Source organism: Temnothorax nylanderi, unplaced genomic scaffold, assembly GCF_030848795.1.
Source record: "Temnothorax nylanderi isolate EJ_2023f unplaced genomic scaffold, tnyl_v1.0 TNYL_tig0008_pilon, whole genome shotgun sequence".
NCBI classification, from domain to species: Eukaryota; Metazoa; Arthropoda; class Insecta; order Hymenoptera; family Formicidae; genus Temnothorax; species Temnothorax nylanderi.
The window spans coordinates 1,625,119-1,645,485 of record NW_027249070.1 but is presented as its reverse complement, the minus strand read 5'-3'; the positions used below and the strand labels follow the sequence as shown (position 1 = coordinate 1,645,485).

The 20,367-nt window shown below is 43.2% G+C and overlaps 6 protein-coding genes across 13 annotated transcripts; 2 read left to right on the top strand and 4 right to left on the bottom strand.

Moving 5' to 3' along the window:
- Positions 1 to 369: 369 nt before the first annotated feature.
- Rps18 (ribosomal protein S18) lies at positions 370 to 1,942 on the top strand. The gene is made up of 4 exons (XM_071723791.1): positions 370 to 534; positions 909 to 1,094; positions 1,155 to 1,256; positions 1,724 to 1,942. Exons 1-4 carry the CDS (start codon positions 385 to 387, stop codon positions 1,889 to 1,891), a joined length of 606 nt encoding a protein of 201 aa, XP_071579892.1. The 5' UTR covers positions 370 to 384; the 3' UTR covers positions 1,892 to 1,942.
- Positions 1,290 to 7,746, bottom strand: Endob (SH3 domain containing GRB2 like, endophilin-B). 5 transcript variants are annotated; one of them, XM_071723765.1, is made up of 9 exons: positions 7,588 to 7,746; positions 6,966 to 7,107; positions 6,698 to 6,826; positions 6,461 to 6,623; positions 6,322 to 6,385; positions 6,198 to 6,233; positions 5,619 to 5,809; positions 3,642 to 3,798; positions 1,290 to 2,357 (listed from the first exon to the last, which is right to left on the bottom strand). In XM_071723765.1, the coding sequence occupies exons 1-8, from the start codon at positions 7,648 to 7,650 to the stop codon at positions 3,642 to 3,644; spliced, it is 945 nt and encodes a 314-aa protein (XP_071579866.1). In that variant the 5' UTR covers positions 7,651 to 7,746; the 3' UTR covers positions 1,290 to 2,357. The 5 variants fall into 5 exon arrangements, with proteins under 5 accessions (XP_071579866.1, XP_071579857.1, XP_071579861.1 ...); XM_071723756.1 differs by having other exon boundaries at positions 3,663 to 3,798; XM_071723760.1 differs by lacking the exon at positions 6,198 to 6,233 and having other exon boundaries at positions 3,663 to 3,798.
- Positions 7,747 to 8,052: 306 nt separating this feature from the next.
- On the bottom strand, positions 8,053 to 11,221 carry LOC139784557 (dolichyldiphosphatase 1). Its single transcript, XM_071723747.1, has 5 exons — positions 10,840 to 11,221; positions 10,205 to 10,305; positions 9,956 to 10,134; positions 9,655 to 9,876; positions 8,053 to 9,582 (listed from the first exon to the last, which is right to left on the bottom strand). The coding sequence occupies exons 1-5, from the start codon at positions 10,946 to 10,948 to the stop codon at positions 9,450 to 9,452; spliced, it is 744 nt and encodes a 247-aa protein (XP_071579848.1). The 5' UTR covers positions 10,949 to 11,221; the 3' UTR covers positions 8,053 to 9,449.
- A 229-nt stretch (positions 11,222 to 11,450) lies between these two features.
- On the bottom strand, positions 11,451 to 14,689 carry Cct7 (chaperonin containing TCP1 subunit 7). The gene is made up of 6 exons (XM_071723723.1): positions 14,536 to 14,689; positions 13,715 to 13,975; positions 13,132 to 13,461; positions 12,584 to 13,056; positions 12,218 to 12,487; positions 11,451 to 11,965 (listed from the first exon to the last, which is right to left on the bottom strand). The coding sequence occupies exons 1-6, from the start codon at positions 14,536 to 14,538 to the stop codon at positions 11,677 to 11,679; spliced, it is 1,626 nt and encodes a 541-aa protein (XP_071579824.1). The 5' UTR covers positions 14,539 to 14,689; the 3' UTR covers positions 11,451 to 11,676.
- A 560-nt stretch (positions 14,690 to 15,249) lies between these two features.
- Ak1 (Adenylate kinase 1) lies at positions 15,250 to 18,182 on the top strand. 4 transcript variants are annotated; one of them, XM_071723800.1, is made up of 6 exons: positions 15,250 to 15,425; positions 15,561 to 16,016; positions 16,941 to 17,167; positions 17,453 to 17,578; positions 17,652 to 17,837; positions 17,921 to 18,182. In XM_071723800.1, exons 3-6 carry the CDS (start codon positions 16,982 to 16,984, stop codon positions 17,990 to 17,992), a joined length of 570 nt encoding a protein of 189 aa, XP_071579901.1. In that variant the 5' UTR covers positions 15,250 to 15,425; positions 15,561 to 16,016; positions 16,941 to 16,981; the 3' UTR covers positions 17,993 to 18,182. The 4 variants fall into 4 exon arrangements, with proteins under 4 accessions (XP_071579901.1, XP_071579911.1, XP_071579918.1 ...); XM_071723810.1 differs by having other exon boundaries at positions 16,917 to 17,167; XM_071723817.1 differs by lacking the exon at positions 15,561 to 16,016 and having other exon boundaries at positions 16,917 to 17,167.
- Positions 16,482 to 20,184, bottom strand: LOC139784548 (RNA-binding region-containing protein 3). The gene is made up of 5 exons (XM_071723735.1): positions 20,031 to 20,184; positions 19,416 to 19,895; positions 19,229 to 19,331; positions 18,533 to 19,148; positions 16,482 to 18,449 (listed from the first exon to the last, which is right to left on the bottom strand). The coding sequence occupies exons 1-5, from the start codon at positions 20,037 to 20,039 to the stop codon at positions 18,290 to 18,292; spliced, it is 1,368 nt and encodes a 455-aa protein (XP_071579836.1). The 5' UTR covers positions 20,040 to 20,184; the 3' UTR covers positions 16,482 to 18,289.
- Positions 20,185 to 20,367: the final 183 nt, after the last annotated feature.

The window sequence follows — 20,367 nt, the reverse complement described above, 5'->3', positions numbered from 1 at the left end:
TGTAACTCTTTTATAACGTTGTATGTATTTAAAAAAATATATAGCGAAATAAAATAAATGATAAAAATGTAAAAAAAACGTATTGTAAATAAAAGAGGACCGCCGATTGGCGGGGGAATTGGCGGGGGTGGTGGTGGGCCTCTATTAGGTTGATCTGTTTCTATCGGATGTAATCACATCAGATAAAAACAGGTCACATATATATATTAGAGGATATTTAAATATTTTAAATTTTAAATTTTAATTTATATATATGTACGATTTAAGGAGTTAATAGTGTAATAATAACTGTATAATAATCAAGGTAAATAGCGCGCGCGAGCGTCTGTGATTGTGATATCCAGTAAAATAAAATGTCACGTTTGTAACTTAAAAAAAGTCGCAATGCGCGCCATTTTCGATAATCGATACAAAGCACGAGTGACGAGAGTCTCTTCCGGTTTCACGAATCTCCATCTCCATTCTCCATTCCTCTCTCTTACCTCTCACCCTCACCTCTCTCCGTCCTTTTGTGTCAAGCATCACGGCAAGATGGTGAGTGTCCGCGCGAATCCCTCTCAAAATCCAAGCTTTTCCACGGAATCTTGCACGATATGCGCCAAACGCTCGAGCGGGATGATAAATCTGTCGATTTTGAATTCGTCTCAGGAAATATTTTGATGAACGTCGCGAGGAAAATTGACGTGGCGACATTTGGAGGTTAGACGCGTCCAGGCCTCTAACCTCCCGACGTTGCATATTTCGCGACTTTAATTTTCTCAGTCGAGCACACTTTCGCGATGATCGCGAAGATCCAACTATTTGGTGTTCCACGCGACGGGCGAAAATTCGTTGAACGGCTCGCGGATTGTCGCGCGTCGCGTTTGAGGTTAGTGTACACATAACCACGTTGGATTCCTGTTTTCCAGTCGCTCGTAATTCCTGAGAAGTTCCAGCACATTCTTCGTGTCATGGGCACGAACATCGACGGTAACAGGAAGGTCATGTTCGCCATGACCGCGATCAAGGGTGTCGGTCGTCGTTACGCCAACATCGTCTTGAAGAAGGCAGACATCGATCTGGACAAGCGAGCCGGAGAGTGCTCGGAGGAGGAGGTGAGTCTTGCCATTTTACGTTTGTGCGAACCGTTGCTGATGTACTGAAAATAATTTCAGGTCGAGAAAATCGTCACTATCATGGCCAACCCCAGGCAGTACAAAATTCCCGATTGGTTCCTCAACAGGCAGAAAGACATCGTCGATGGAAAGTACTCGCAGGTACGTTAACTATTAATTAAAAAAAAAGAGAGATCAGGTTCTGAAACACGTAGACTTTATTGTCGAAAAATGTAAAATGTAAAATCATACACTTAGAGAAATATATTTCTCACATATGCAGAACTGAGTAATAGTGTTTATTGAGAATCAACTGAGACGTAAAGATATGTTATAAAGTTACAGCGGTGATTTACAATAGTCGTTTGTCTATCTTTGTGATATACCGTACAAATTCCATCGCACAAATTCACGACTGATCGTGCAAATATTCATTGTATGTTCAGCTGGTAGCTTGTGCAATAGCGACTGCACTGCTGTACATTTTTACCGCTTAATAGAATTCCTTATTCTCTAAAGTAAGAGGTACGAGTGCAACAAAAACCCAGTTATTTACATATAATTTTATGCTATTGTCAATAAAGTCACGAGGTATTTTTAAAACTTAATGTGTATGTATCAATTTGCAGCTTACGAGTGCCAACTTGGATTCTAAGCTGCGTGAGGACTTGGAGAGGATGAAGAAGATCCGCGCTCACAGAGGTCTGCGTCACTACTGGGGTCTCCGTGTACGTGGTCAGCACACCAAGACTACCGGTCGTCGCGGACGCACGGTCGGTGTGTCGAAAAAGAAGTAATTTTATATACATATATTATGTACTATTAATAATAAATCTTTAAACGGTAAATGTGTTTATTCGACCACACGGTGTCAATCGTGAGAAGAAAAAACCGACTCGCGGTCGCGAGGCACAATGTTGAATACAAGAATAATTTCATCGTGTTTGTGTGCTTTTAATCGTAGACTAGTGATTTATTTAAATCGGGATATTAACCTCTTGGTCCTGAAGTAACGAATCTTTCAAGCCAAGTAAGACAGTCATTATATTGATTAATATAAGCTGAAGGAAAAAAAAACTTGGCGAGAGAGTATTGCGCTAAATTGACTCTAGAAATGCAATTGACAATAGACGATAGCTTCTAAGTGCATTAACGACGTATAATAAGCGTCTCCAGGTATACTTTGGGCACCTTTCCTCGTTGATTGCCTCTGACTCCCATGAAGTAATCGTCGTCGTCGGGAATTTCATAAAAACCGATTACCTAGAAAAAACACACACATGTCTCCCGTCTTTCTTTTTTCAAGATATATTCAATTTATTAAAGTATAACTTTGTACACAGTCTAATTAGTACATCGTATTGATTATAATACACAGGCACGCGTTATGTATAGCGTCACCATAGATACACATCGAGATAAGCGTACAAAACAATACATGAAAGATATGGTAGTCGTGACACAATAAATAAAATGCTCATAACAAAGTAAAACGGTAGGCGTTTATTTGATAATACATGCACAATTTGAATAAATATACAATAACTCGTCCACGCACAAGTACGGTCCGATCCGCTCGCGATATGCCCTGTATCCGCGTTATTTTACAAATCTGTAGACATGGGGAATACGTGATACTAACGATACATCGATTAAGAAAGGAAATGTAAAACAGCAAATGTAAAAGTTCAAACAGATTGAAAATTACGATACAACAATATCTATCATGCACAATGTAATACAACTCAGTGTGTACAATCAGGATGTGGCTGTAACTGCGAATCTTGTAGGCAAAGACTTTCCTGGGCTAATTATTCGATTAATCGATATTTTGTATCACGTTTTGTAATTTGTAAGACAGGAACTAATTTCTTTAAAGGATCGCGTACAATATTCATTGATTCTCTGCAGAACGATTTATGTATCATTAATCATATAATATTATTGATATTAATGCATTGCAAGAGTATCGCGAGTTTCAACATTCTCTTTTTTTTCTATCTGACAATACGTAAGAATTATGGATTTTTCAGGCTTTCTTTCGAGAACAACATGTAATATCTTGCAAGTTAACAACGTATTAGCTGCTTGAAAATAAATGCACCAGTAACAGGGTTGTTAGTATTAACAGAGAGCTCTTAAAGTTATGCAAATATATACGAGCGTCTCGATTTGAAACGTGTACTTATAATAACGAATACTTAACTCTATAACGCGTACTAAAAGAAGTTCAACATCTCGGGGCAGTATCTTAATCCTTTCGGGACGGATCTCTCTCGGACGGACGCGTCGGGTCCGAATTTTTCTTCTCAGAGCCTAAATCGAGAATCGAAAGGTCGACGACAGTCCCGAAAGATTTAAGCCTTAAAACGAGTCTTACACGGTCCGAGGGAGATACAAAAGAAAATCTCTCTACAATACATATTTATACAGAGTGATTAAAAAGAAAAGACTATAAGTAAGTGACCTTACAGTATTGTGACTTAATCCGACTACAGATTCATGCCCTTCGCTCGAAATATCGCGCCAAACATGCTGTTCGCCTACCTAAATCACAAACTTCGTTACCTCGTCCTGCATGACGCTTAGCTCGCTAGGATCCCTCGCGTCGTAATTGCACAACACTCTCGCTCTGTCCTGACCGTTCTCGGCTAGTGCGTTGGTGGTGGCTGGTGGGGTGGTGTAATAGGGACCCCCAGATAGTCTGGGTAGGTAAACGACAAGTGAATTATAGTGCTATGATCTTATATTCTGTAATAAACTCGTGTACGAGAGAAAAACGTAAGGGTAGGAAGACAACCAAACTTGTAAGCGACTTTTTACGAGGATCGTGTACACTGCCATACAACGCGAATATATTGTAACATTCGTTTCACGTTTAATTAGGCACACCCTCACCGCCGGATTCTACATAATCGTTACTTAACAGCGAGCGAGATAAGTGGTAAATTGGGTCGATATGCATGCAATTCAAACAGATCGAATTTTGCATTAGAGATACTTTATTTGGCAAATTAGTTCTCTTGCGAGCATGTGTGTGTGTCTTCAATTTTACCGATTTAGTTACATGCATTATTGTTACACGGTTCATCTCGATATCTCCTGATATTATGGGAAAAACGAAAATTTAATCTCTCCCCTGCAGTATATAACAGATTATCAACAGATTATCAACATCCTAGTATAAAAACAAGAAAAGCGTGATATGTATCTACAATTATGTCGTTGTTTAGTTACATGGCGTTGTTATAGCACCGAGGATTAGTTTCTCTTGCCATTATGGCCATTCTCGGCCGAGTTACGGCGATCCAAAGCAATTGTTCTCAAAGACAATATAAGAACAATAAGAGAGCAATAAGAGGGTAGTAATAGTGGTAGAAGAAGAAGATAAAGATAAGAGTAAACCGCACTGATCGCCGTAAATCGTTCACAAAGAAGTTTAGGATGCTCCGTCCGTTCTATTTCGCCTAAATATACAATTATATAACGTTATGGAGTATTTATTCGATAACAAGTCTGCAACGATTAAGCTCGGGACCAAGATTTTTAACGCGTACGTGAAGTAACTTCAACGGACGTCGCTAGAAAGGGAATATTGCGTGATAGCTAACGTAGATTCGTTAATTACCAACTGGATTCGAAATTCATAACAATCCGTACTCAACGCTCATATTCGAGGGGTCGGAAACTAAACTTTACTCAGATCAGTGTCGAATGTGGCGGTAACGTAAGCGGCAGATTCGGCGGTTACGGACGAGTTTTGGGGGAGAGTGGGCGAGGGGTTTAGCTCGATCACTTCCTCGCTGTTGACTCTCAGCATAGGGCTCGGTTGACGTGCCCTGCAATTTACCAATCATGCAAGCAAGAGATAGAGAGCGTAGCGGGAGAGAACGCGCGTCAACGGATAGCGCGGAAGGCCGAGGAAGCAGGGAGTAATTAAGATAACGAAATACACAATCTGCATTCTATCACTACTCATTAGATGTTACAAAGCTCGGGACAGGGTGCTGATATGGAAAGCGATTAATCGGCGATCGTGTCGGCATTAGATCTGGTATAATTGATCACTGGCCGGCTTCACCGAGGTCAAGCTATCTTGAAACTTTAATTCTGGCTGTCTGTCGATTAAAGTTCAAAGTTAACTGGGCACTCGTTGAAACCAGCCGTAACAGGTAATGTTCGTCAAACCACAAACGCTGCATCGGCTGCATCTTCTGTACGGCGAGACATTTGTGTCGTGAAAAATTTTGTCGCGTCTTTTTGTCCAAATCTATGCCCGCCGCGGTTACTACAAGGAGAAGCGGAGCTCGCGAATCGAATACCTAAACAGTCATATTACTATTCAAGGTTTGTCAAACATTACTCACTCGGATCACCATAAAGTGGGATAGCTGTACAGAAATGTTGCGATAATAATATGCTGTACGAGGACGATGGTGTGCCGAATACGAAAAGTAGAATAGACAGAATAATTTAAAAAAAAAAACGAAAAAAAATTATAAAAAGTGTGGGCAGCGAACTTACCCGGCAAGCTCGCGCTGCAGATCCTGCATGACGGCATGGCACTGCGCGTAATGGCGTGCTTGCGCCTCCACGAATTCGTGCAGGCATCGCAAGTGTCCGGCCTGCGAGCTCGAGACACCCTCCAGCAGCAGTTTCACGATCTCCGCTTGTCGATCGAACTCCGATTGCGCTACCCTCAGCTCCCTCTCTGCCTGAGTGAGCAATGTATACATTTTATTTATTGCTTTCTGTATTTTAGTATATTTGCTATCTAAAATGAAGTCAGGAAGCTAAAGTGACTGTAGCCATGAGACGCAGGTACCGCTATTGAATCCGTATTGTGAGAAAAACAATTCGTAGCTTCGCGACTTAGCAATGTTATTACCATTCTTTACTTATCTATTATATATATTTGTATAAATAATGAGGAATATTATATGATAACGCAATATGCAAACAATGTAATGGGTATGTGACAAGGAGCTAATTGTATATCTATAAAACTTAGTAGATATGGATAATGAAAATCTTTTTATCATGATCGTATTGGGCTTGGATCTTTCTGAATCAAGAGAGCGAGCGAAACTATTGCGTCAATACCTGATCCAGCAACACTTCGGGTGATATGCCAGACTCCTATAAATCGCAGCAGTATGGAGGACAGAACACATCGTAAACGTATAGAACACATTTTTAAACGAAATCGACAATTAATGGTACTTACACTCTGTTGGCCCAGCATGCTCCTCGCTTTCCTTACTCTATTTTTACACGCGTCCAGATCCAATCTACGTTAAAACCATATAACATTAGTGATGATACTTTTTTTAGTGCGTGATAGAGATAAGTGGAGCTTTCGTCACCTTTTATTTTCCAATATCGCCATTTCCTTGCTGACAGTCTTCATTTCTCCGTCCAAGAACTTCCTCAGAGGCTGTATGTAACAATTAGCGGCAGTTCCTATGAAATCCCTTTCGATCTGCCCCAATCTCTGCTGGCACAGGCCGACCTTTATTAATGCGCTACCTAAAATCGAAATCTTCCTACACCAAGTTCTCTTTCGCGTTATATATGTATATCGGAATCCTTTTAACACTAACCGTAAGCTATCCCCGGGCCGAAATCATTCCCAGCTTCTATCATATCGCCGCCTACATACTCCAAATTGCTCAACCTGTTAGGTCTCCTCTTATCAATCTTTTCAAAAAAGAAATCTTCAATCCTGTTACCTGCAAGACGTTATCTTAGAATTAATGATGAAATACAGATAAGATTTTGTACTGTTAAATACCCAACGACAGAATATCAAGTTAGTTGATACTTTATCAAGTTAAAATCTAATTAATTCGAGAGTGGTATTGGATATACCAGGATTCGGAGTAAGCACCGCTTCCATGTTCCGCAGTATCTTCTCCGTCCACGTTTTGGTGGCGTTTCCTCTCTCCGCTAGGTGTTCCAAATGCGCGTCTAACTCGGTCTTTTCCGAAGTGCCCAGCGTCTCCTCCGTCATCTGAGAGGCATGAGAACGAACGTGACACTCTTTAATTTTTCTTGGCCGATCTCTGACATATAGCAACACTCTCAACGTATAGTATCCCTAACGTCATTGTAATATAGTCGCCAACAAACAAATGCGATTTTACGGTCAAGTACAAAGTCCGCGACATTGTTGCAACGCTGATATAGCGTCATAGGAGGATGACGCGTCCTCGTTCGATCGCGGAGCGTCGACGACGTCGTTGCGCGTCAGGACGAGGTCAGGGATCTAGGTTAAACGGGGGACGTGGGATCCAGAGAATTTCGACAAGACCGAGGAGCGGCCGTGGGGAAGCCGTCCAACGACGCGCGAACGCGTACGATTGTCGCCTTCGAACGTCGAAGTGTCAACGGTTGACAGACGCCGAGACGGGCTCGACGTCGCGTGCGCGTTTTCTCGGCGCGGGCTCCCACGACTCCAGGTAGAGGAGAGGAAAAAGGAGAGATTTCCCACCTGCACGACCCTGCTGAGGGCGGCTCCCGCATCCTTCACCAGCTTCTTCATGTTGAAGTCCATCCTCGCGAATTGGTTCTCTCACGAGCGCTCTTCCAAGCAAACACCCAAACCCTCTCTCCTAACTCCTCCCCCCTTTCTCTGTGTCTCCCACGCTCTCTGCGGTTTTATCGTGTGTAGGGTTCATTAAATGCCTCTCAGCACTTCCGGAATCTAGGGTTACTAGGAATTTTCGATCGGACGTATCTAGATATTCTTCATGCCTCATGACCGACGGCTGAAGCTGCAAAATCATTTTTTTCTTATCGATCGATTTAAATTCAAGTCATTATTTATCCTTCCGTCAAAAGTATCGCACGATACCACGTAATCTATACTATTATATAAAATTTTTGAAATGTATTTACATTCGATACGACATCGTGCGCTACTTTCGATTGATTTCGCTAAATAAAATTACTATCGTTTGACAATACGTATTTTATTAAATGCACCCCGAGTCGTAAAGCGAGTAAACGACTCGTTTTCTATACAGGGTTCTCACAAAACGCCTTAAGCGTCCGACTGCGCCGCTTCATCATAGAGTTTCATTGACAAAACGCAAACCTCTTCTCTTCTTCTTTTCCTTTCGAAAAAAAAGAAAAAGATAAGCTATACCGTATGTAACGTTGCTACTCGCCCGCTCGAAACCTCTATCCTATCCGACTAACGATTAACACTGTCCTCGCACGTCCTCGCTCGAGATCAGGATTCCCGAGAACCCTTCTACCGCGCCTAAAACGCATTAACTCTGAAAAAAAGAAGAAATAGAAAAAGACTGATATGACGTTCAGACGCTCGTCAGGAGGCAGTAATCTTCGCGAATGACGACGACAGGCGAAAAACTCGCGCCTGGAGTACATCGTCGGATGTATTGCAATTATCTCTAATGTAAACAATAAGTTTTTATTAACTCAGTAGTTCCTATAATATCCCGTTGTACTCCAGTCGAGTGGTCATCTAATTTAACGCATTTTACGCTAATCCTTCCCTTACGTCCCTCAGAAAATGAACATCTTGTACGATGTACGATTCGTGAACGTGTGTCGGATGAATGTCTCGATTTTCGTGGTAAACACGCCGGAATGAATCGCTGCGAGTGAATCACGTAACGCTATCCTGATCGAGCTCCTGCATGTTCGTTCAGAAACGTATTCGTCGACTCGATTCTTCTCACGGCTGCTCGCTGTTGACTAATTGTTTCCGTGAGTTCCAAATCTCGTTTGACCGAACAGCCGCGCGTGTCGGAAACACACAGGCAGGATCTAGCGATACGTTCCCCTTGGGAGTTGGTACAAAATCGCTGAACAGGTTGCGAGACCTTAAAAAAAAAATGTAACTCGCTGAGAATACAATCGTGCTTGAACATGTAAACGCATTTGGTGACTTGGATCTTGGCAATGCCAGTGATCCCTCTCGTTACAACACGCATAACAGTCGTATCTGTTATCTTCTTCCCGGGATTGTCCTTCCAGCAGTCGCAAATCGATACGAACTTGCGCCACGCTCGATGACGCCGTTACCTCCGTTGTTTCTCGATAACAATTTAATATGACCGTTATAATAGACGATAATTATCATAATAATGCTGAATGATGCTAACGATCATGACGCAGTGACGATCGTTTCGTTAGTCGGTTCCATGTTTGTACTGGAATTCGTGAAACCGTTTCTGATATAACGGGATCGAATAGTTCGAACGCGGTTTTTCCGCGTTAATCCTCGAACGCGGTCAACCGCGGGAATGTTTAACGTCTCGAGTCGTTCGTTAGCAAGGCATTTATTTCACGATAATCGGCCTACTGGCCGACCGTGATTTGTTGTCAATGCGACCTGCCGATCGCCGATAGCTTTCGCGCTCGCGCCCGGGCCTCCGTACGAATATTCGTGTACTCGAACCATAGAACGTTGGGGATCAGCGTCGTGTCACGCAGCAACAAGAACTCCGATATTCGCCTGAGGGAATAGCAGGAAATTAGAATAGAACGAATAGAAGGAATATTGTCATATTACTTTCCAATTACTCACCACGAGACTACTATAGGAAAGAGCGGCGTCAGGACCGTGTGCATTATTACGAACCACGCTGTTCCCAGCGCAATCCCAATTAACGCACCGCAGAATACTTGAGTGTTGGAGTGGTACAGCAGATACACTCTGCTGTAAGTCACCAACATGGCTGTGACGATGCATCCTATCGCTACTATTGTCCGCCAAAATCTCTCAGCTATCGTACAATTGTAATTTAATCTGAGGGGAAAAAAAAACATAAAGTGAATGAGCTGATAAGAGCGAGTAATATGATAGGTAATTTATGATGCTTGATTACCTAAAATATATAAAAAGTGTTGCGTATGCAGCGAAGAACCACATAAATTGTGCATGTGTAGACGGCATGCCATACTCGGCGTACAGGCCATCTCTCTTTAGCGGCCTCGCCTGGCGAATCGTGTGTTTCAATACATAATTTATACACTCATTGACAGCGACTCCGATAAAAAATACGATCTGCAATCAAAGAATGAGTCACACTTGTGAGTCGTAAATCGGCTCTACGTGTATCATAACAATGACTTACAGTATGTAAATCTCTCCTAAAAAGTATTAATGTGATAAAGCCCGCTACGATGGCAAAGGGTATTTGACTTATTACAGCCAAAAGCTGCCCGAAGACATCTCCTGAAAATTTGAAAACGTACATCATCAGTAACACATTCTTTTCATATCCTTTACAATTTCAAGTACAAGTCTTAGGGCTGTGGCACACAAAAGAAACTTGAGCAGTAAAACTTAAGCAGTAAACAAATCGGTCAATCACAGTCAACAACTTGAGGCATAAGCGTAAGACGTAAGTGGTAGCAAATCCAAATTGTTGATTTTTTTACTGCTCAAGTTTTTTTTGTGTGCTATGGCCCTTAAATGTCATCAAAGGAAAGACCAAGTATCTGCAGCCCAGCATAGCTCGGCAAGCATATGTTGACACAGAACTTTCTATCCAAAATTCAGAGATTCCTCGTTGCATTTTACCGCACCAACATCGCTTTCCGCACAAATCTGAATACAATTAAGCGTCACGATGTCAACAAATGCCCGGCTACAGCTCTGTTCTGTCCATGTGGCCGACGCGCGCGAAACAATCGGCGACCCGTCTTCTTGCCTCGGCGAGGCGAGGTGAAACAAGGTGAAAGCTCGGCCATGAATGAAACCTCGTACCTTGCGGATACTCCACCAGTGTCAGAGACAACGGGACCCACTCGGTCTCGTCAGCGGCGCGTACGAAACGCGACGCGATCCCGTCCAACGGCTCGTCGGGCGATGCCATCGTTATCGCGGTCCTCGAGGATGTAGCATGTCTCACGCGGACAGCGGACAGACTCACGGACGCGCAGCCGGCTGGTCGCTGATCGGCGGGAGGGGAAAGGGGTCTCGTATTTACACCCGCAACTACGAGATCGCGGCCGCCGCGTCGCTGTCCATGTCCGCCTGTCCCGTCGCTGGCATTGACCCTCGCTATAGATCCAGCGATGCAGCACGATGTCGACGAGAGGCGCCAAACGAAACGCCGTGGAAGTCGGCGAAAGCCGGAAGAAGCCTGGATGTCTCCTCCCCCTCTCTGAGCTCGATCGGTTAGCGATGCCACCGCGAATTTCTGGTGCTCGCGTATCGAGATCGGAGAAATTAGAATTTCGATCGCTCGCGAAGATAAATTGAAGAAAAATTCAGGAAGGTTCAGTTCAGTCGGGAGGACGTAAAAATGGGCCGGAGAAATGAAGGGCGTACGCACGTTCATGTAACTTTCGCAGATACACATGCTTTTGCATAACTAAGGAACAATAAGCTTTTATTTTTAAACAGGAAATCATCCGTTATCTCATTGTGATTCATTATAAATATTAGCATGTACAAAAGATGACGAGAGACAAGGCTGCGAAGGCGCGACACTGCGCTTGCGTTTATAAGCTAATGCACTTTTGTTTCGTGTTACGTTTACATAATTCTCTTATATGTTAGTCCTGATGAAATTAATTAAGCGCGACAGGGATAGACGGATTACATCGGTCTGCCCATGCCACGTCCCATCGGCTGCTGCGGGCCGTCCTGACTGCTCTTGGGATTCCTGATAGTCTCGTCGACGGAGAGAATGAGGCAGGCGGCCTCCGTGGCGGCGGTCAACGCGTTGATCTTCACTATCGCCGGCTCCCAGACGCAGCACTGCATGTTGTCCGCGATATCCTCTGAATTTATATCGACGCCGTACCACTGCATGCCTTTGTGATGCTTCTGGCGCAATTTATTCAAGATATTCGTCGCGTCGAAGCCGGCGTTATCGCACAGTTGCCTGTAACCGTGATATTTATCGTTAATTACCACATCTCGTTATTGTTTAAGTACAAAATAATTTAGCAGTCGCCTATCAAGCGAGAGACCCAGATTTGATCCCCGCCGCTCGGCATGTCAAAATACAAAAAGATTCATGTAGGAAAATATTTTTCCACCTTGATAGAAAGAATTGAAAATGTGAATTGAACAAATAAATTATGCGTTCCTTGGAAAATCCAAAGAACACGAATACCGTGCACGCGAAATATACCTCGGAATAACTTCGAGAGCTCTCGCTATCGCTCCTATCAAAAGCTGCTCCTTTCCGGCGATAGTGCGTGAGTGATCGCGCAAAGTCTTGGAGATCTCCATCTCGATGGCACCCCCGCCGGCGACCACCGCGTCGTTCTTCACCATGCGTCTGACGACCATGATTGCGTCGTGAAGGGACCTCTCCGTCTCTTCTAGAAACTGTTCCGCGCCTCCGCGCAGAATAAACGTGCACGTCTTCGCTCGCGAACACTCGTAGAAGATGTTGAACCTGAAGACACATATACAATTAGAAATCGTTACGCCTGATCGTTCTATAATCGATATAGAGTTAAACAATATGAATGCTCGATCGTCATTTGATCACCTCTCGCCACCAATCTGCTTCTCCTCGAAAATCTGGCACCTTCCGAGATCGGAGTCCTTGATGCCGTGCACCGTCGTTAAAATTCCACCGCCGCACGCCTTCATCGTCCTCTTGAGATCCTCGTCGGGCACCCTACCCGCGCAGAACATGTCCCTGTCCGCGAAATACTGCGTTGCGACGTCGCCGATCGGCAACGTGGACAGCACCACTTTCGCGCCGCTCTTGTGAATCTGATCGAGCTTATCGTAGAGAATCTGCCATTCCGCGTCGACGATCTTCTGATACTCCGCTACATTGTCCACGCGCACTTCCGCGTTGTCCCGTTCCGCCTTCAATTCCAGTTCGATATTCAGCAATGCGATCTTGCACTGCTCGTATTTTTTCGGTTGCATTTCGAATCCGGCGTACGAGAAGGTCTTTTTAAAGGCCACTCCTTGGATCAGCTCCGACTCTTCCAGCGCGCCTCCAGAAATCTGAATATCATTCAAATATTAATTATTCTAGCGCACTGAAACCTTTCGTAAAATAAAAATGGCGTAATCGCACACCTTTTTAATACCGATCATGTTAAGAGGAAGTAAGTCGTCTAGCATCATAACAGCCTTGACGACCAGTTGGCTGAAATGTTTCTTCTGTTGATGTATCAACTTGGAGCTCATGGATGTGGCCGCGCATTTCTCCAGGAGCTCAATCTGTTTGCTCAAGTCGCTCTTGTCTATCTTGACGCTTAGCTCGTTAATTTTATCTACGGCTATCTGAAGCGCGCGACGGAGGGCCTTGATGATTATGCGCGGGTGTACGCCCTCCTCTATAAACGATTTCATCTGTTTCAAGAACTCCCCCGCTAGCATAACCACGCTGGTCGTGCCATCTCCAACCTGTTGAACAGTGACATATTCAATTAATCGTTCCTCGTCTCTTTACTCGCTATTTTATTTTAATATAAAATTGTAAGGAAAATGTTTGAACGCTTATGAGACAATCGCATATCTTCAGGATATTGCCAGTCTATGCGTTCCATATTTAATATCCTCTGAATATCCACTAGCATAACGTTATCCTCGTTACGTTATTGCCGAGCCTAAACTCGTTTTCAGAGAATGTGGACAAGCGCAATAATATAGTTCTCACCTCTGCGTCCTGCGACTTTGCAATATCCACCAGAGTCTTTGCGGCGGGATGAATGATATCCAACAGATTCAGGATGGTAGCGCCATCGTTGGAGATGGTGCTCTTCCCATTTTGATCAACTATAAGCTTGTCCATGCCGCGAGGGCCCAGGGTGGTCCTGACGGCGTCCACGACAATCTGGCATGCATTTATATTGGATATCACTTGTTGCTTTCCCTGGGACGCGTCCGTGCCCTCTTTCAGCAAGATTATTTGAGGTTGCTGCAATTAAGGAGAAATATTAGAACGATAGACATATTCAGAGACATTTAACCCTAAGTAAATGCAGGAAAGGTACCGTCGCATATTTCCCCATTCCGACACCGACAATAATTCTGTTTTTTAGGTAAATCGCGGAGCACAATAGCGCGATTGAAGCGAGGTCGTTGAAGATGAGAAAAACGAAGATCGGGATCCGCGATTCATTTGAAGATCTACATCGCCGGAGTCGATAAACAAGAACGGAGGGTGCGGCGTGAAATGGGTTTCCTTATAAGGTTATAAAATCGGACTGGAGAGCCGACGAGGAACCGACGGGTTGCGAAAGCTGCGAAGCCGACTCGTCTGTCACGAGGTATTTCTCTTCGAGGGGACGTGACGTTAAATAAGAGTTAATAAGGGTGATAATAAGGGCGAGGCGCGAGAGTCGAGGGTGAAAATGAGGCACGAGGTACTGCACGAGTGCGTCATTTTGAGAACCGGCTCCGAGGCGAGATCGACGTGGGATATATCGTCGAAGGTGTGATTAGAGACGTTTTCTCGTCCTCTCTATTGAAGCTTACCATCTTGGAGTCTCTTCTTTCACGAGGTGGTTTCTATCACGCGCGCGAATTCGCGAATTTAATTTTCTTCGCGATCGCCGATAGATCAACGCGAGCGGTGACGAGCAGAAAGCAGTGAAAGCACGCGTTCTCGAGAAGTATTGTGTAAAATGCCTCCTCGCTGCTGGATTTGTCCGGTTTTCATCTCGGCTGGCCAATCAGATCGTGAGACGCACCTGTCAAGCGTGAGAGAGATAATAAACGTAGTAAGAAAGAGAGCTAAGTATCTCTATTGTAATGTCTATTTCTATCAATGCAGATTAATTTTTATCTCGATTTAACTTACTTTTTATTTTTTTTAATTCTTAGAATTAGAAAAAGATAAAAAGTAAAAGAAAAAGAACAAAAGAATAAGACAAAAAAGAAAACTTATTTTTTCTTTTTTTATAGTTCTGTGAATTATTACAGAAATTAAAATTAATCTGCAATGTATTGGTAGAAATGGATGTAACATTAATCTCGGTTTAATTTATTTTTTTGTAATTATTTTTTTTATGTTTACATCTTTTTTTAAAAAACGAAACAATATGTTTCGGAACGGAGCATATAAAATTGGATTATGAATACCACCCTTAAAAACAAGATCGCGCGATGAACGTCGCCCCTAGTGCAGCCGTCCGCGGCCGCGATGGGCGCGATGTTTTCAGGAAGTGATTTGTTTGAGGAAGGTCTCGTGATCCTTGACACATACCCAGCTGACAATTATCTATTATCCTCTCAAGGACGCTTCCGCCGGGCGCTCGATCGCGCTGCGCGGCGCGCGGCGCGTGATTGCGGATTGCGGGTCTAAAGGGCGCGTTATTCACACCATCGCGATATGCGACGAGAACGAGCCGTGCCCGGAAAGTGAGGTATTTAAACGAACGATTTTCTTCGTAAAACTCATAATTTTACGATCTCTCGCACGAGCAAGCGAGTTAATTAACTCCTTTGACGCTTATCGTCAATTAACGCCGATTAACCAATTTTTGTTTGCACGATTTTAGGAATCCGCGTGCGGAATCCGAGGGCTCGCGCTCTCACGTTTCGATTACGTAAAACGTGCGGATCCGGAGCGTGTTACGTGTATGAATTATCGTATATCTCCGCGACGCGGGACAGGAGACCCCCATGCGCTCGCCACGGGTTTATTTTTAAACGTCGCTATATTCGTGTAGATCTGTCTCTTGTGATATTGTTGTGTAATACGCCGCTCTGTCATCACCTGATCCCGGGGAAACGACTTGATCGGGGATCCGGGCGTTCCTCAGTCGTTCCCGCGCTTCCGCATCGCGCCCGCTGCGTTTCCGCATCGAGCCCTACATCCCCGACGATCGATACGCGGACGGGTTAACGGGTTTACCGAGGCTCGAGGACTCTCGTCGCCAGTTAACTTTTCTTCTCCCCCCGCCGGAGAGTCAAACGGAGACGAGGAAATCGCACTCGAGATCAGCCGATCCTTGGTAAAGTTATTGTCACTCATATCAGGACATTTTCCATGAGCGTCACTTATCAGCGCTTTTGTAATTTAACCTGTTCTCCATTTATCTCTTTCCATTTAAGTTAAGAAGGAAAGCCTGCGAGAACGAGAGCCTTCGGAGAGTCTGCGATTTAACGCGTCCGTTGTATTCGGCAACACCAAATCAATTGACTTGGGAACCGTCGTTTTCTCATTTCTTGCTTTTGTACTTGACTCCGCGAGGCATTTGGAGAAAGTTCAAGGTGATGAGCTGCCGGAAATGTCAACGGGGTTCTTCCGAGGCCGCAGGCGCGTCTCTCGTGGAGGACAAACGTGCGAGAGATCGATACGTTTAAAATTTTGTACTCGCTTCAAGACTTAAATTATTTGTTTAGGATCTTTTGGATGTTCAATGCAAGAATCTGAAAACTTTATTTTAGTGCAAACAAGTAGAATACAAAAAGAGAAATTTATATGTATATATACGTACATATATAATTTATTAACTTTAGCTTACATGCTGAGAAGTGAACTTGATTTACAATTTTTCCTTAACACACTTATTGTTAAGTATACCATCCATGCAAACCTAGCTTATTACTACCTATATATGTCCTTTCTTGCTTTAATAGTCTCTTTCTCTCGCCACAGCTCAACACTTTCTTAACACATTCTATTTTACACTATCCACTTCATTATTCCATATTCTTCCCAATAAGAAATTTATATATACAACGCATAAAAATGTAAAAAATAGATTTGTGTACATACATTGTGCAAGTCCCTTAAATTTGTTGAAAAATCCGCAGACTCGTATTATACAAAAAAAAAGAACATTTAAAATTCTGCTGCAATTTTTCGAATTGAAAACTTTACCGAGTCTTTTTCCCTTGGATTTTTCAAGGATTTAAACGGCCGTCGTTTTTAGTCTAGCGTGCGTTGCGAGGAGAGGGAAGTCACGCGGGGAAGATGAAGACGATCTGGGTAATCGGCGGGCCGGGATGCGGCAAGGGGACGCAGTGCGACCGTATGATCGAGAAGTACGGATTTCTTCACTTGAGCAGCGGCGATTTGTTAAGGGCGGAAGTCGCCAGTGGCAGCAAGAGAGGCGCGTCGCTCCAGGATCTCATGTCCAAGGGACTGTTCGTGCCAACGGTACATAATGTTATTCGAATTTCCATTTATTGATCCGACCATTCGAATCACCAGCTAATTGCCTTGCGCTTGTTAATTTAAACAAAAATGTAGATATAAAAGGAATATAAATATAATATAAAATAAGATTTTGTTGCAAGAAAATAAGATTCAGGAAACTGCGCGCGTGCCAAAGATATAAATAAATAAAAATAGAAAAAGATATATATATATATATATATATTCGCGCGTCTTACGCGAACGAACCCGGTTTTTCTCAGTGTGAAGATCATGTGGTTTCGCTAGGACATTGTGCTGGCGCTAATAAAGGAACAGATGGACAAAGCTCGCGCGGAAGGAACTACGAAGACCGGATTTCTCATCGACGGCTACCCTCGTGAGAAAGATCAGGGTATTCTCTTTGAAGAAAACGTAAGAAGCTGACAACCTTCTCTCTTTACTGTCTGTCTCTTTCGTTTTGAACTGTCGACATGTTGCTGTGCAGGTGTGCCCCGTCGATTTAATTCTCTTCTTCGATGTAGCGAATGACACTCTGAAAAAGAGACTCTTCGGACGCGCCGCTGTGTCTCAAAGGGCGGACGACAACGAGGAGTCGATCAAAAAGAGAATCGAAATATTTAATGCGAAGAACAGCGAGATCGTCGAACATTACAAAGACAAAGTTGTCAGAGTGAGTTTAGAATATATTTTTTTATCTATTCCGCGACCGTCGCATATCTCACAAACTTGTACAAATTAATCGTTCCTTTTCAGATTAATGCGGAAGGAACAGTGGACGAAATATTCGCCGAGGTAACGAAAGCGTTGGACGCTTTATTAGCTTAGATACGTTGCACCGGAAACTTTCAAAGAGCTGCAAGGGAGATTAGTTGCTCTTTAAAAACAAATCGTTACCAAAGTTATTACATTCTAGATGACGTTGGAGACTCACTCGAATGAAATATACGCGTACAAATTAGGTACTTTTGATTGTTAATTGTTGAATAAAACATAGAACTGCTTTAAGTCGCAACAACATTTGCATTGTCTATTCCAACAATCTATTTTTTAAGCTAAATTTTTTTAGTTGACAGTTTAATCGTGATCTCACAAAATAAATTAAGATTAAATTAAAGCGGGAGTTCAACTTTTAATACTTTTGGCAAATTGCACAACTATAGGCTTATCTTTTAATATGTATCCATTCGTTTCTTCGAGAGCCATTTTTGCCTGTACATCATTTTGTAAAGTGATAAAGGCTTGCCCCTTCATTCTTCCTTCTTGCATGAGACGTACGTCGTACCTGCAGATATTAATAAATATACATTACGAGATAGCATATATAAATCGCAAATTGCAATAGTAAAATGCCAGCAAAGTACTCACTCGTTCTCGGAATCTTTCAATCCGGCGATAACGTATCTTTGATAAATGTAATGTAGATCCTTCGCTTCCACTTGCTTCGCGAGATTCTTTATGTAGAGGCGATTGGAAGGCTTGCCCGGGTGATAATTCTTGAACACGGGAAGCAATCTCTGATCGTTAACGGAGATCTTATTAGCCGCCAATTCTTCGGAAGTTATAAACTTATTTTTCTGCGTTTCTGCATCCTCCTCACTATCTTTGGCGTCCTCGGGAGCTTTATTAGCCGGGAATATTAAACCGAATCCGCCGTCTACGGCCACAGTGCTATCTTGATTAGCAGCTGTTGCCTCCAGCGACTTGTCCAGAGTTTTCAATTCGATCTTGAGATTTTTAGTCTCCCCGCGTTGAACGGATTCGAACATATCTTCCGGTTTGAGCACTTTTTGCGAGGACGAGGGAGTCACGATATTTTTGGCAGGATTCACGAACTTTGGAATTTTCAAACGCTTTGTAGATTGCGGCCGTTTTCTCTTAACAGGGATAACTTCTAGAGGTCGGACATTATCTTCCCCATCTGATTCCAACTCGGACTCCTCTTCCTCCATTTCTTTTTCGTCCACGCCCTCGTGGAATATATCTAAAAAGGAAGAACGCTATATTCAGTATATTCACTTAATCACTGTCGATCGTTATTCATAAATTCATGTTATTACATACCTTTGTACTTCTCCATATCGTACACTTCCCTGAGCATAGGAAATTCCGCATCCAATTCTTCAAAGGGAGGAGGTAGATTCATCTTATTCATCAAATGCAACACCTACGCATACATGCAACAGCTGTAATGTTGCCAATTAAAATTCTATTAAAACAGAATGTCGTAACGAAAACCCAACGGTTTTACCTGCGTGTAGAAAGCTGGCTGAGTCAACAACTGTACGGCTATCCTTATCAATGTACTTCTCGTCGGCGTCAGGTATTTGTATCTTATGTTTGGCGGAGGCGACTGACTGAACTCGTGACTCATCGTCCAATTGTTCAATTTTCGCAGGAATGCCTGGACGTGTGACTTGCTGACGGCCTCTGGTTTCACGTCGCTACTCGTTGGTGCTTTGCGTTCGATGTCTTGCTCCGAGAGCTCAGCGGGTACAGATCTCTTGGCATACTCGACCGTTAGATATTGCCCTCTGACATTTAACTGATGCAGGCGCAGCAGTGCTTCCGACGCCAATTGTTGGGACGGGAATTTGGCGTAGGTGACGGTGTACCTGCCGAACGGTCGTACCGTTCTGGTCTTGGTCGCCCCATATTTCTGCAATAATTCGTCGCGCCGCTCGTCAGAGAGTTGCGGGGGCAAATGAAGAATCCTCAGCGTGTCGCACGCCTAGAAAATACATCGGGAAACTCGATATAGAATTAAATGTATCTATGCGAGGTTAGGAACGTAATTTTGATTTATGAAAATCAAAGCTTGAGCTTTCAATCGATTTAATAATGCCATGTAAAATATTATATTTACTGGAATCATTTTCGATGATATTTTCTGTTGCACTTCCAATAAAAACAGAAGTAGTCTTCACTCGAGATGTTATCAAACAACTCCGACGAAATGTAAACAAACTGGAAGTGCGGCATGGATGCTGTCATGGTGGAATAACACACTCCACCATGGATGCTGTCACGTTTCAAACCGGCTACTTCCGGTTCGAATGTGTCACGTCTAGATATTCATACACCCTGACTGTAGATTTAGATATATTATATATTTTTTTATATTAATATACAAATAGAAATAAGAGCTAATTGTTTGATAAATCGGTAATATTTCGTAATGACAATTTTATATTTAGCATATT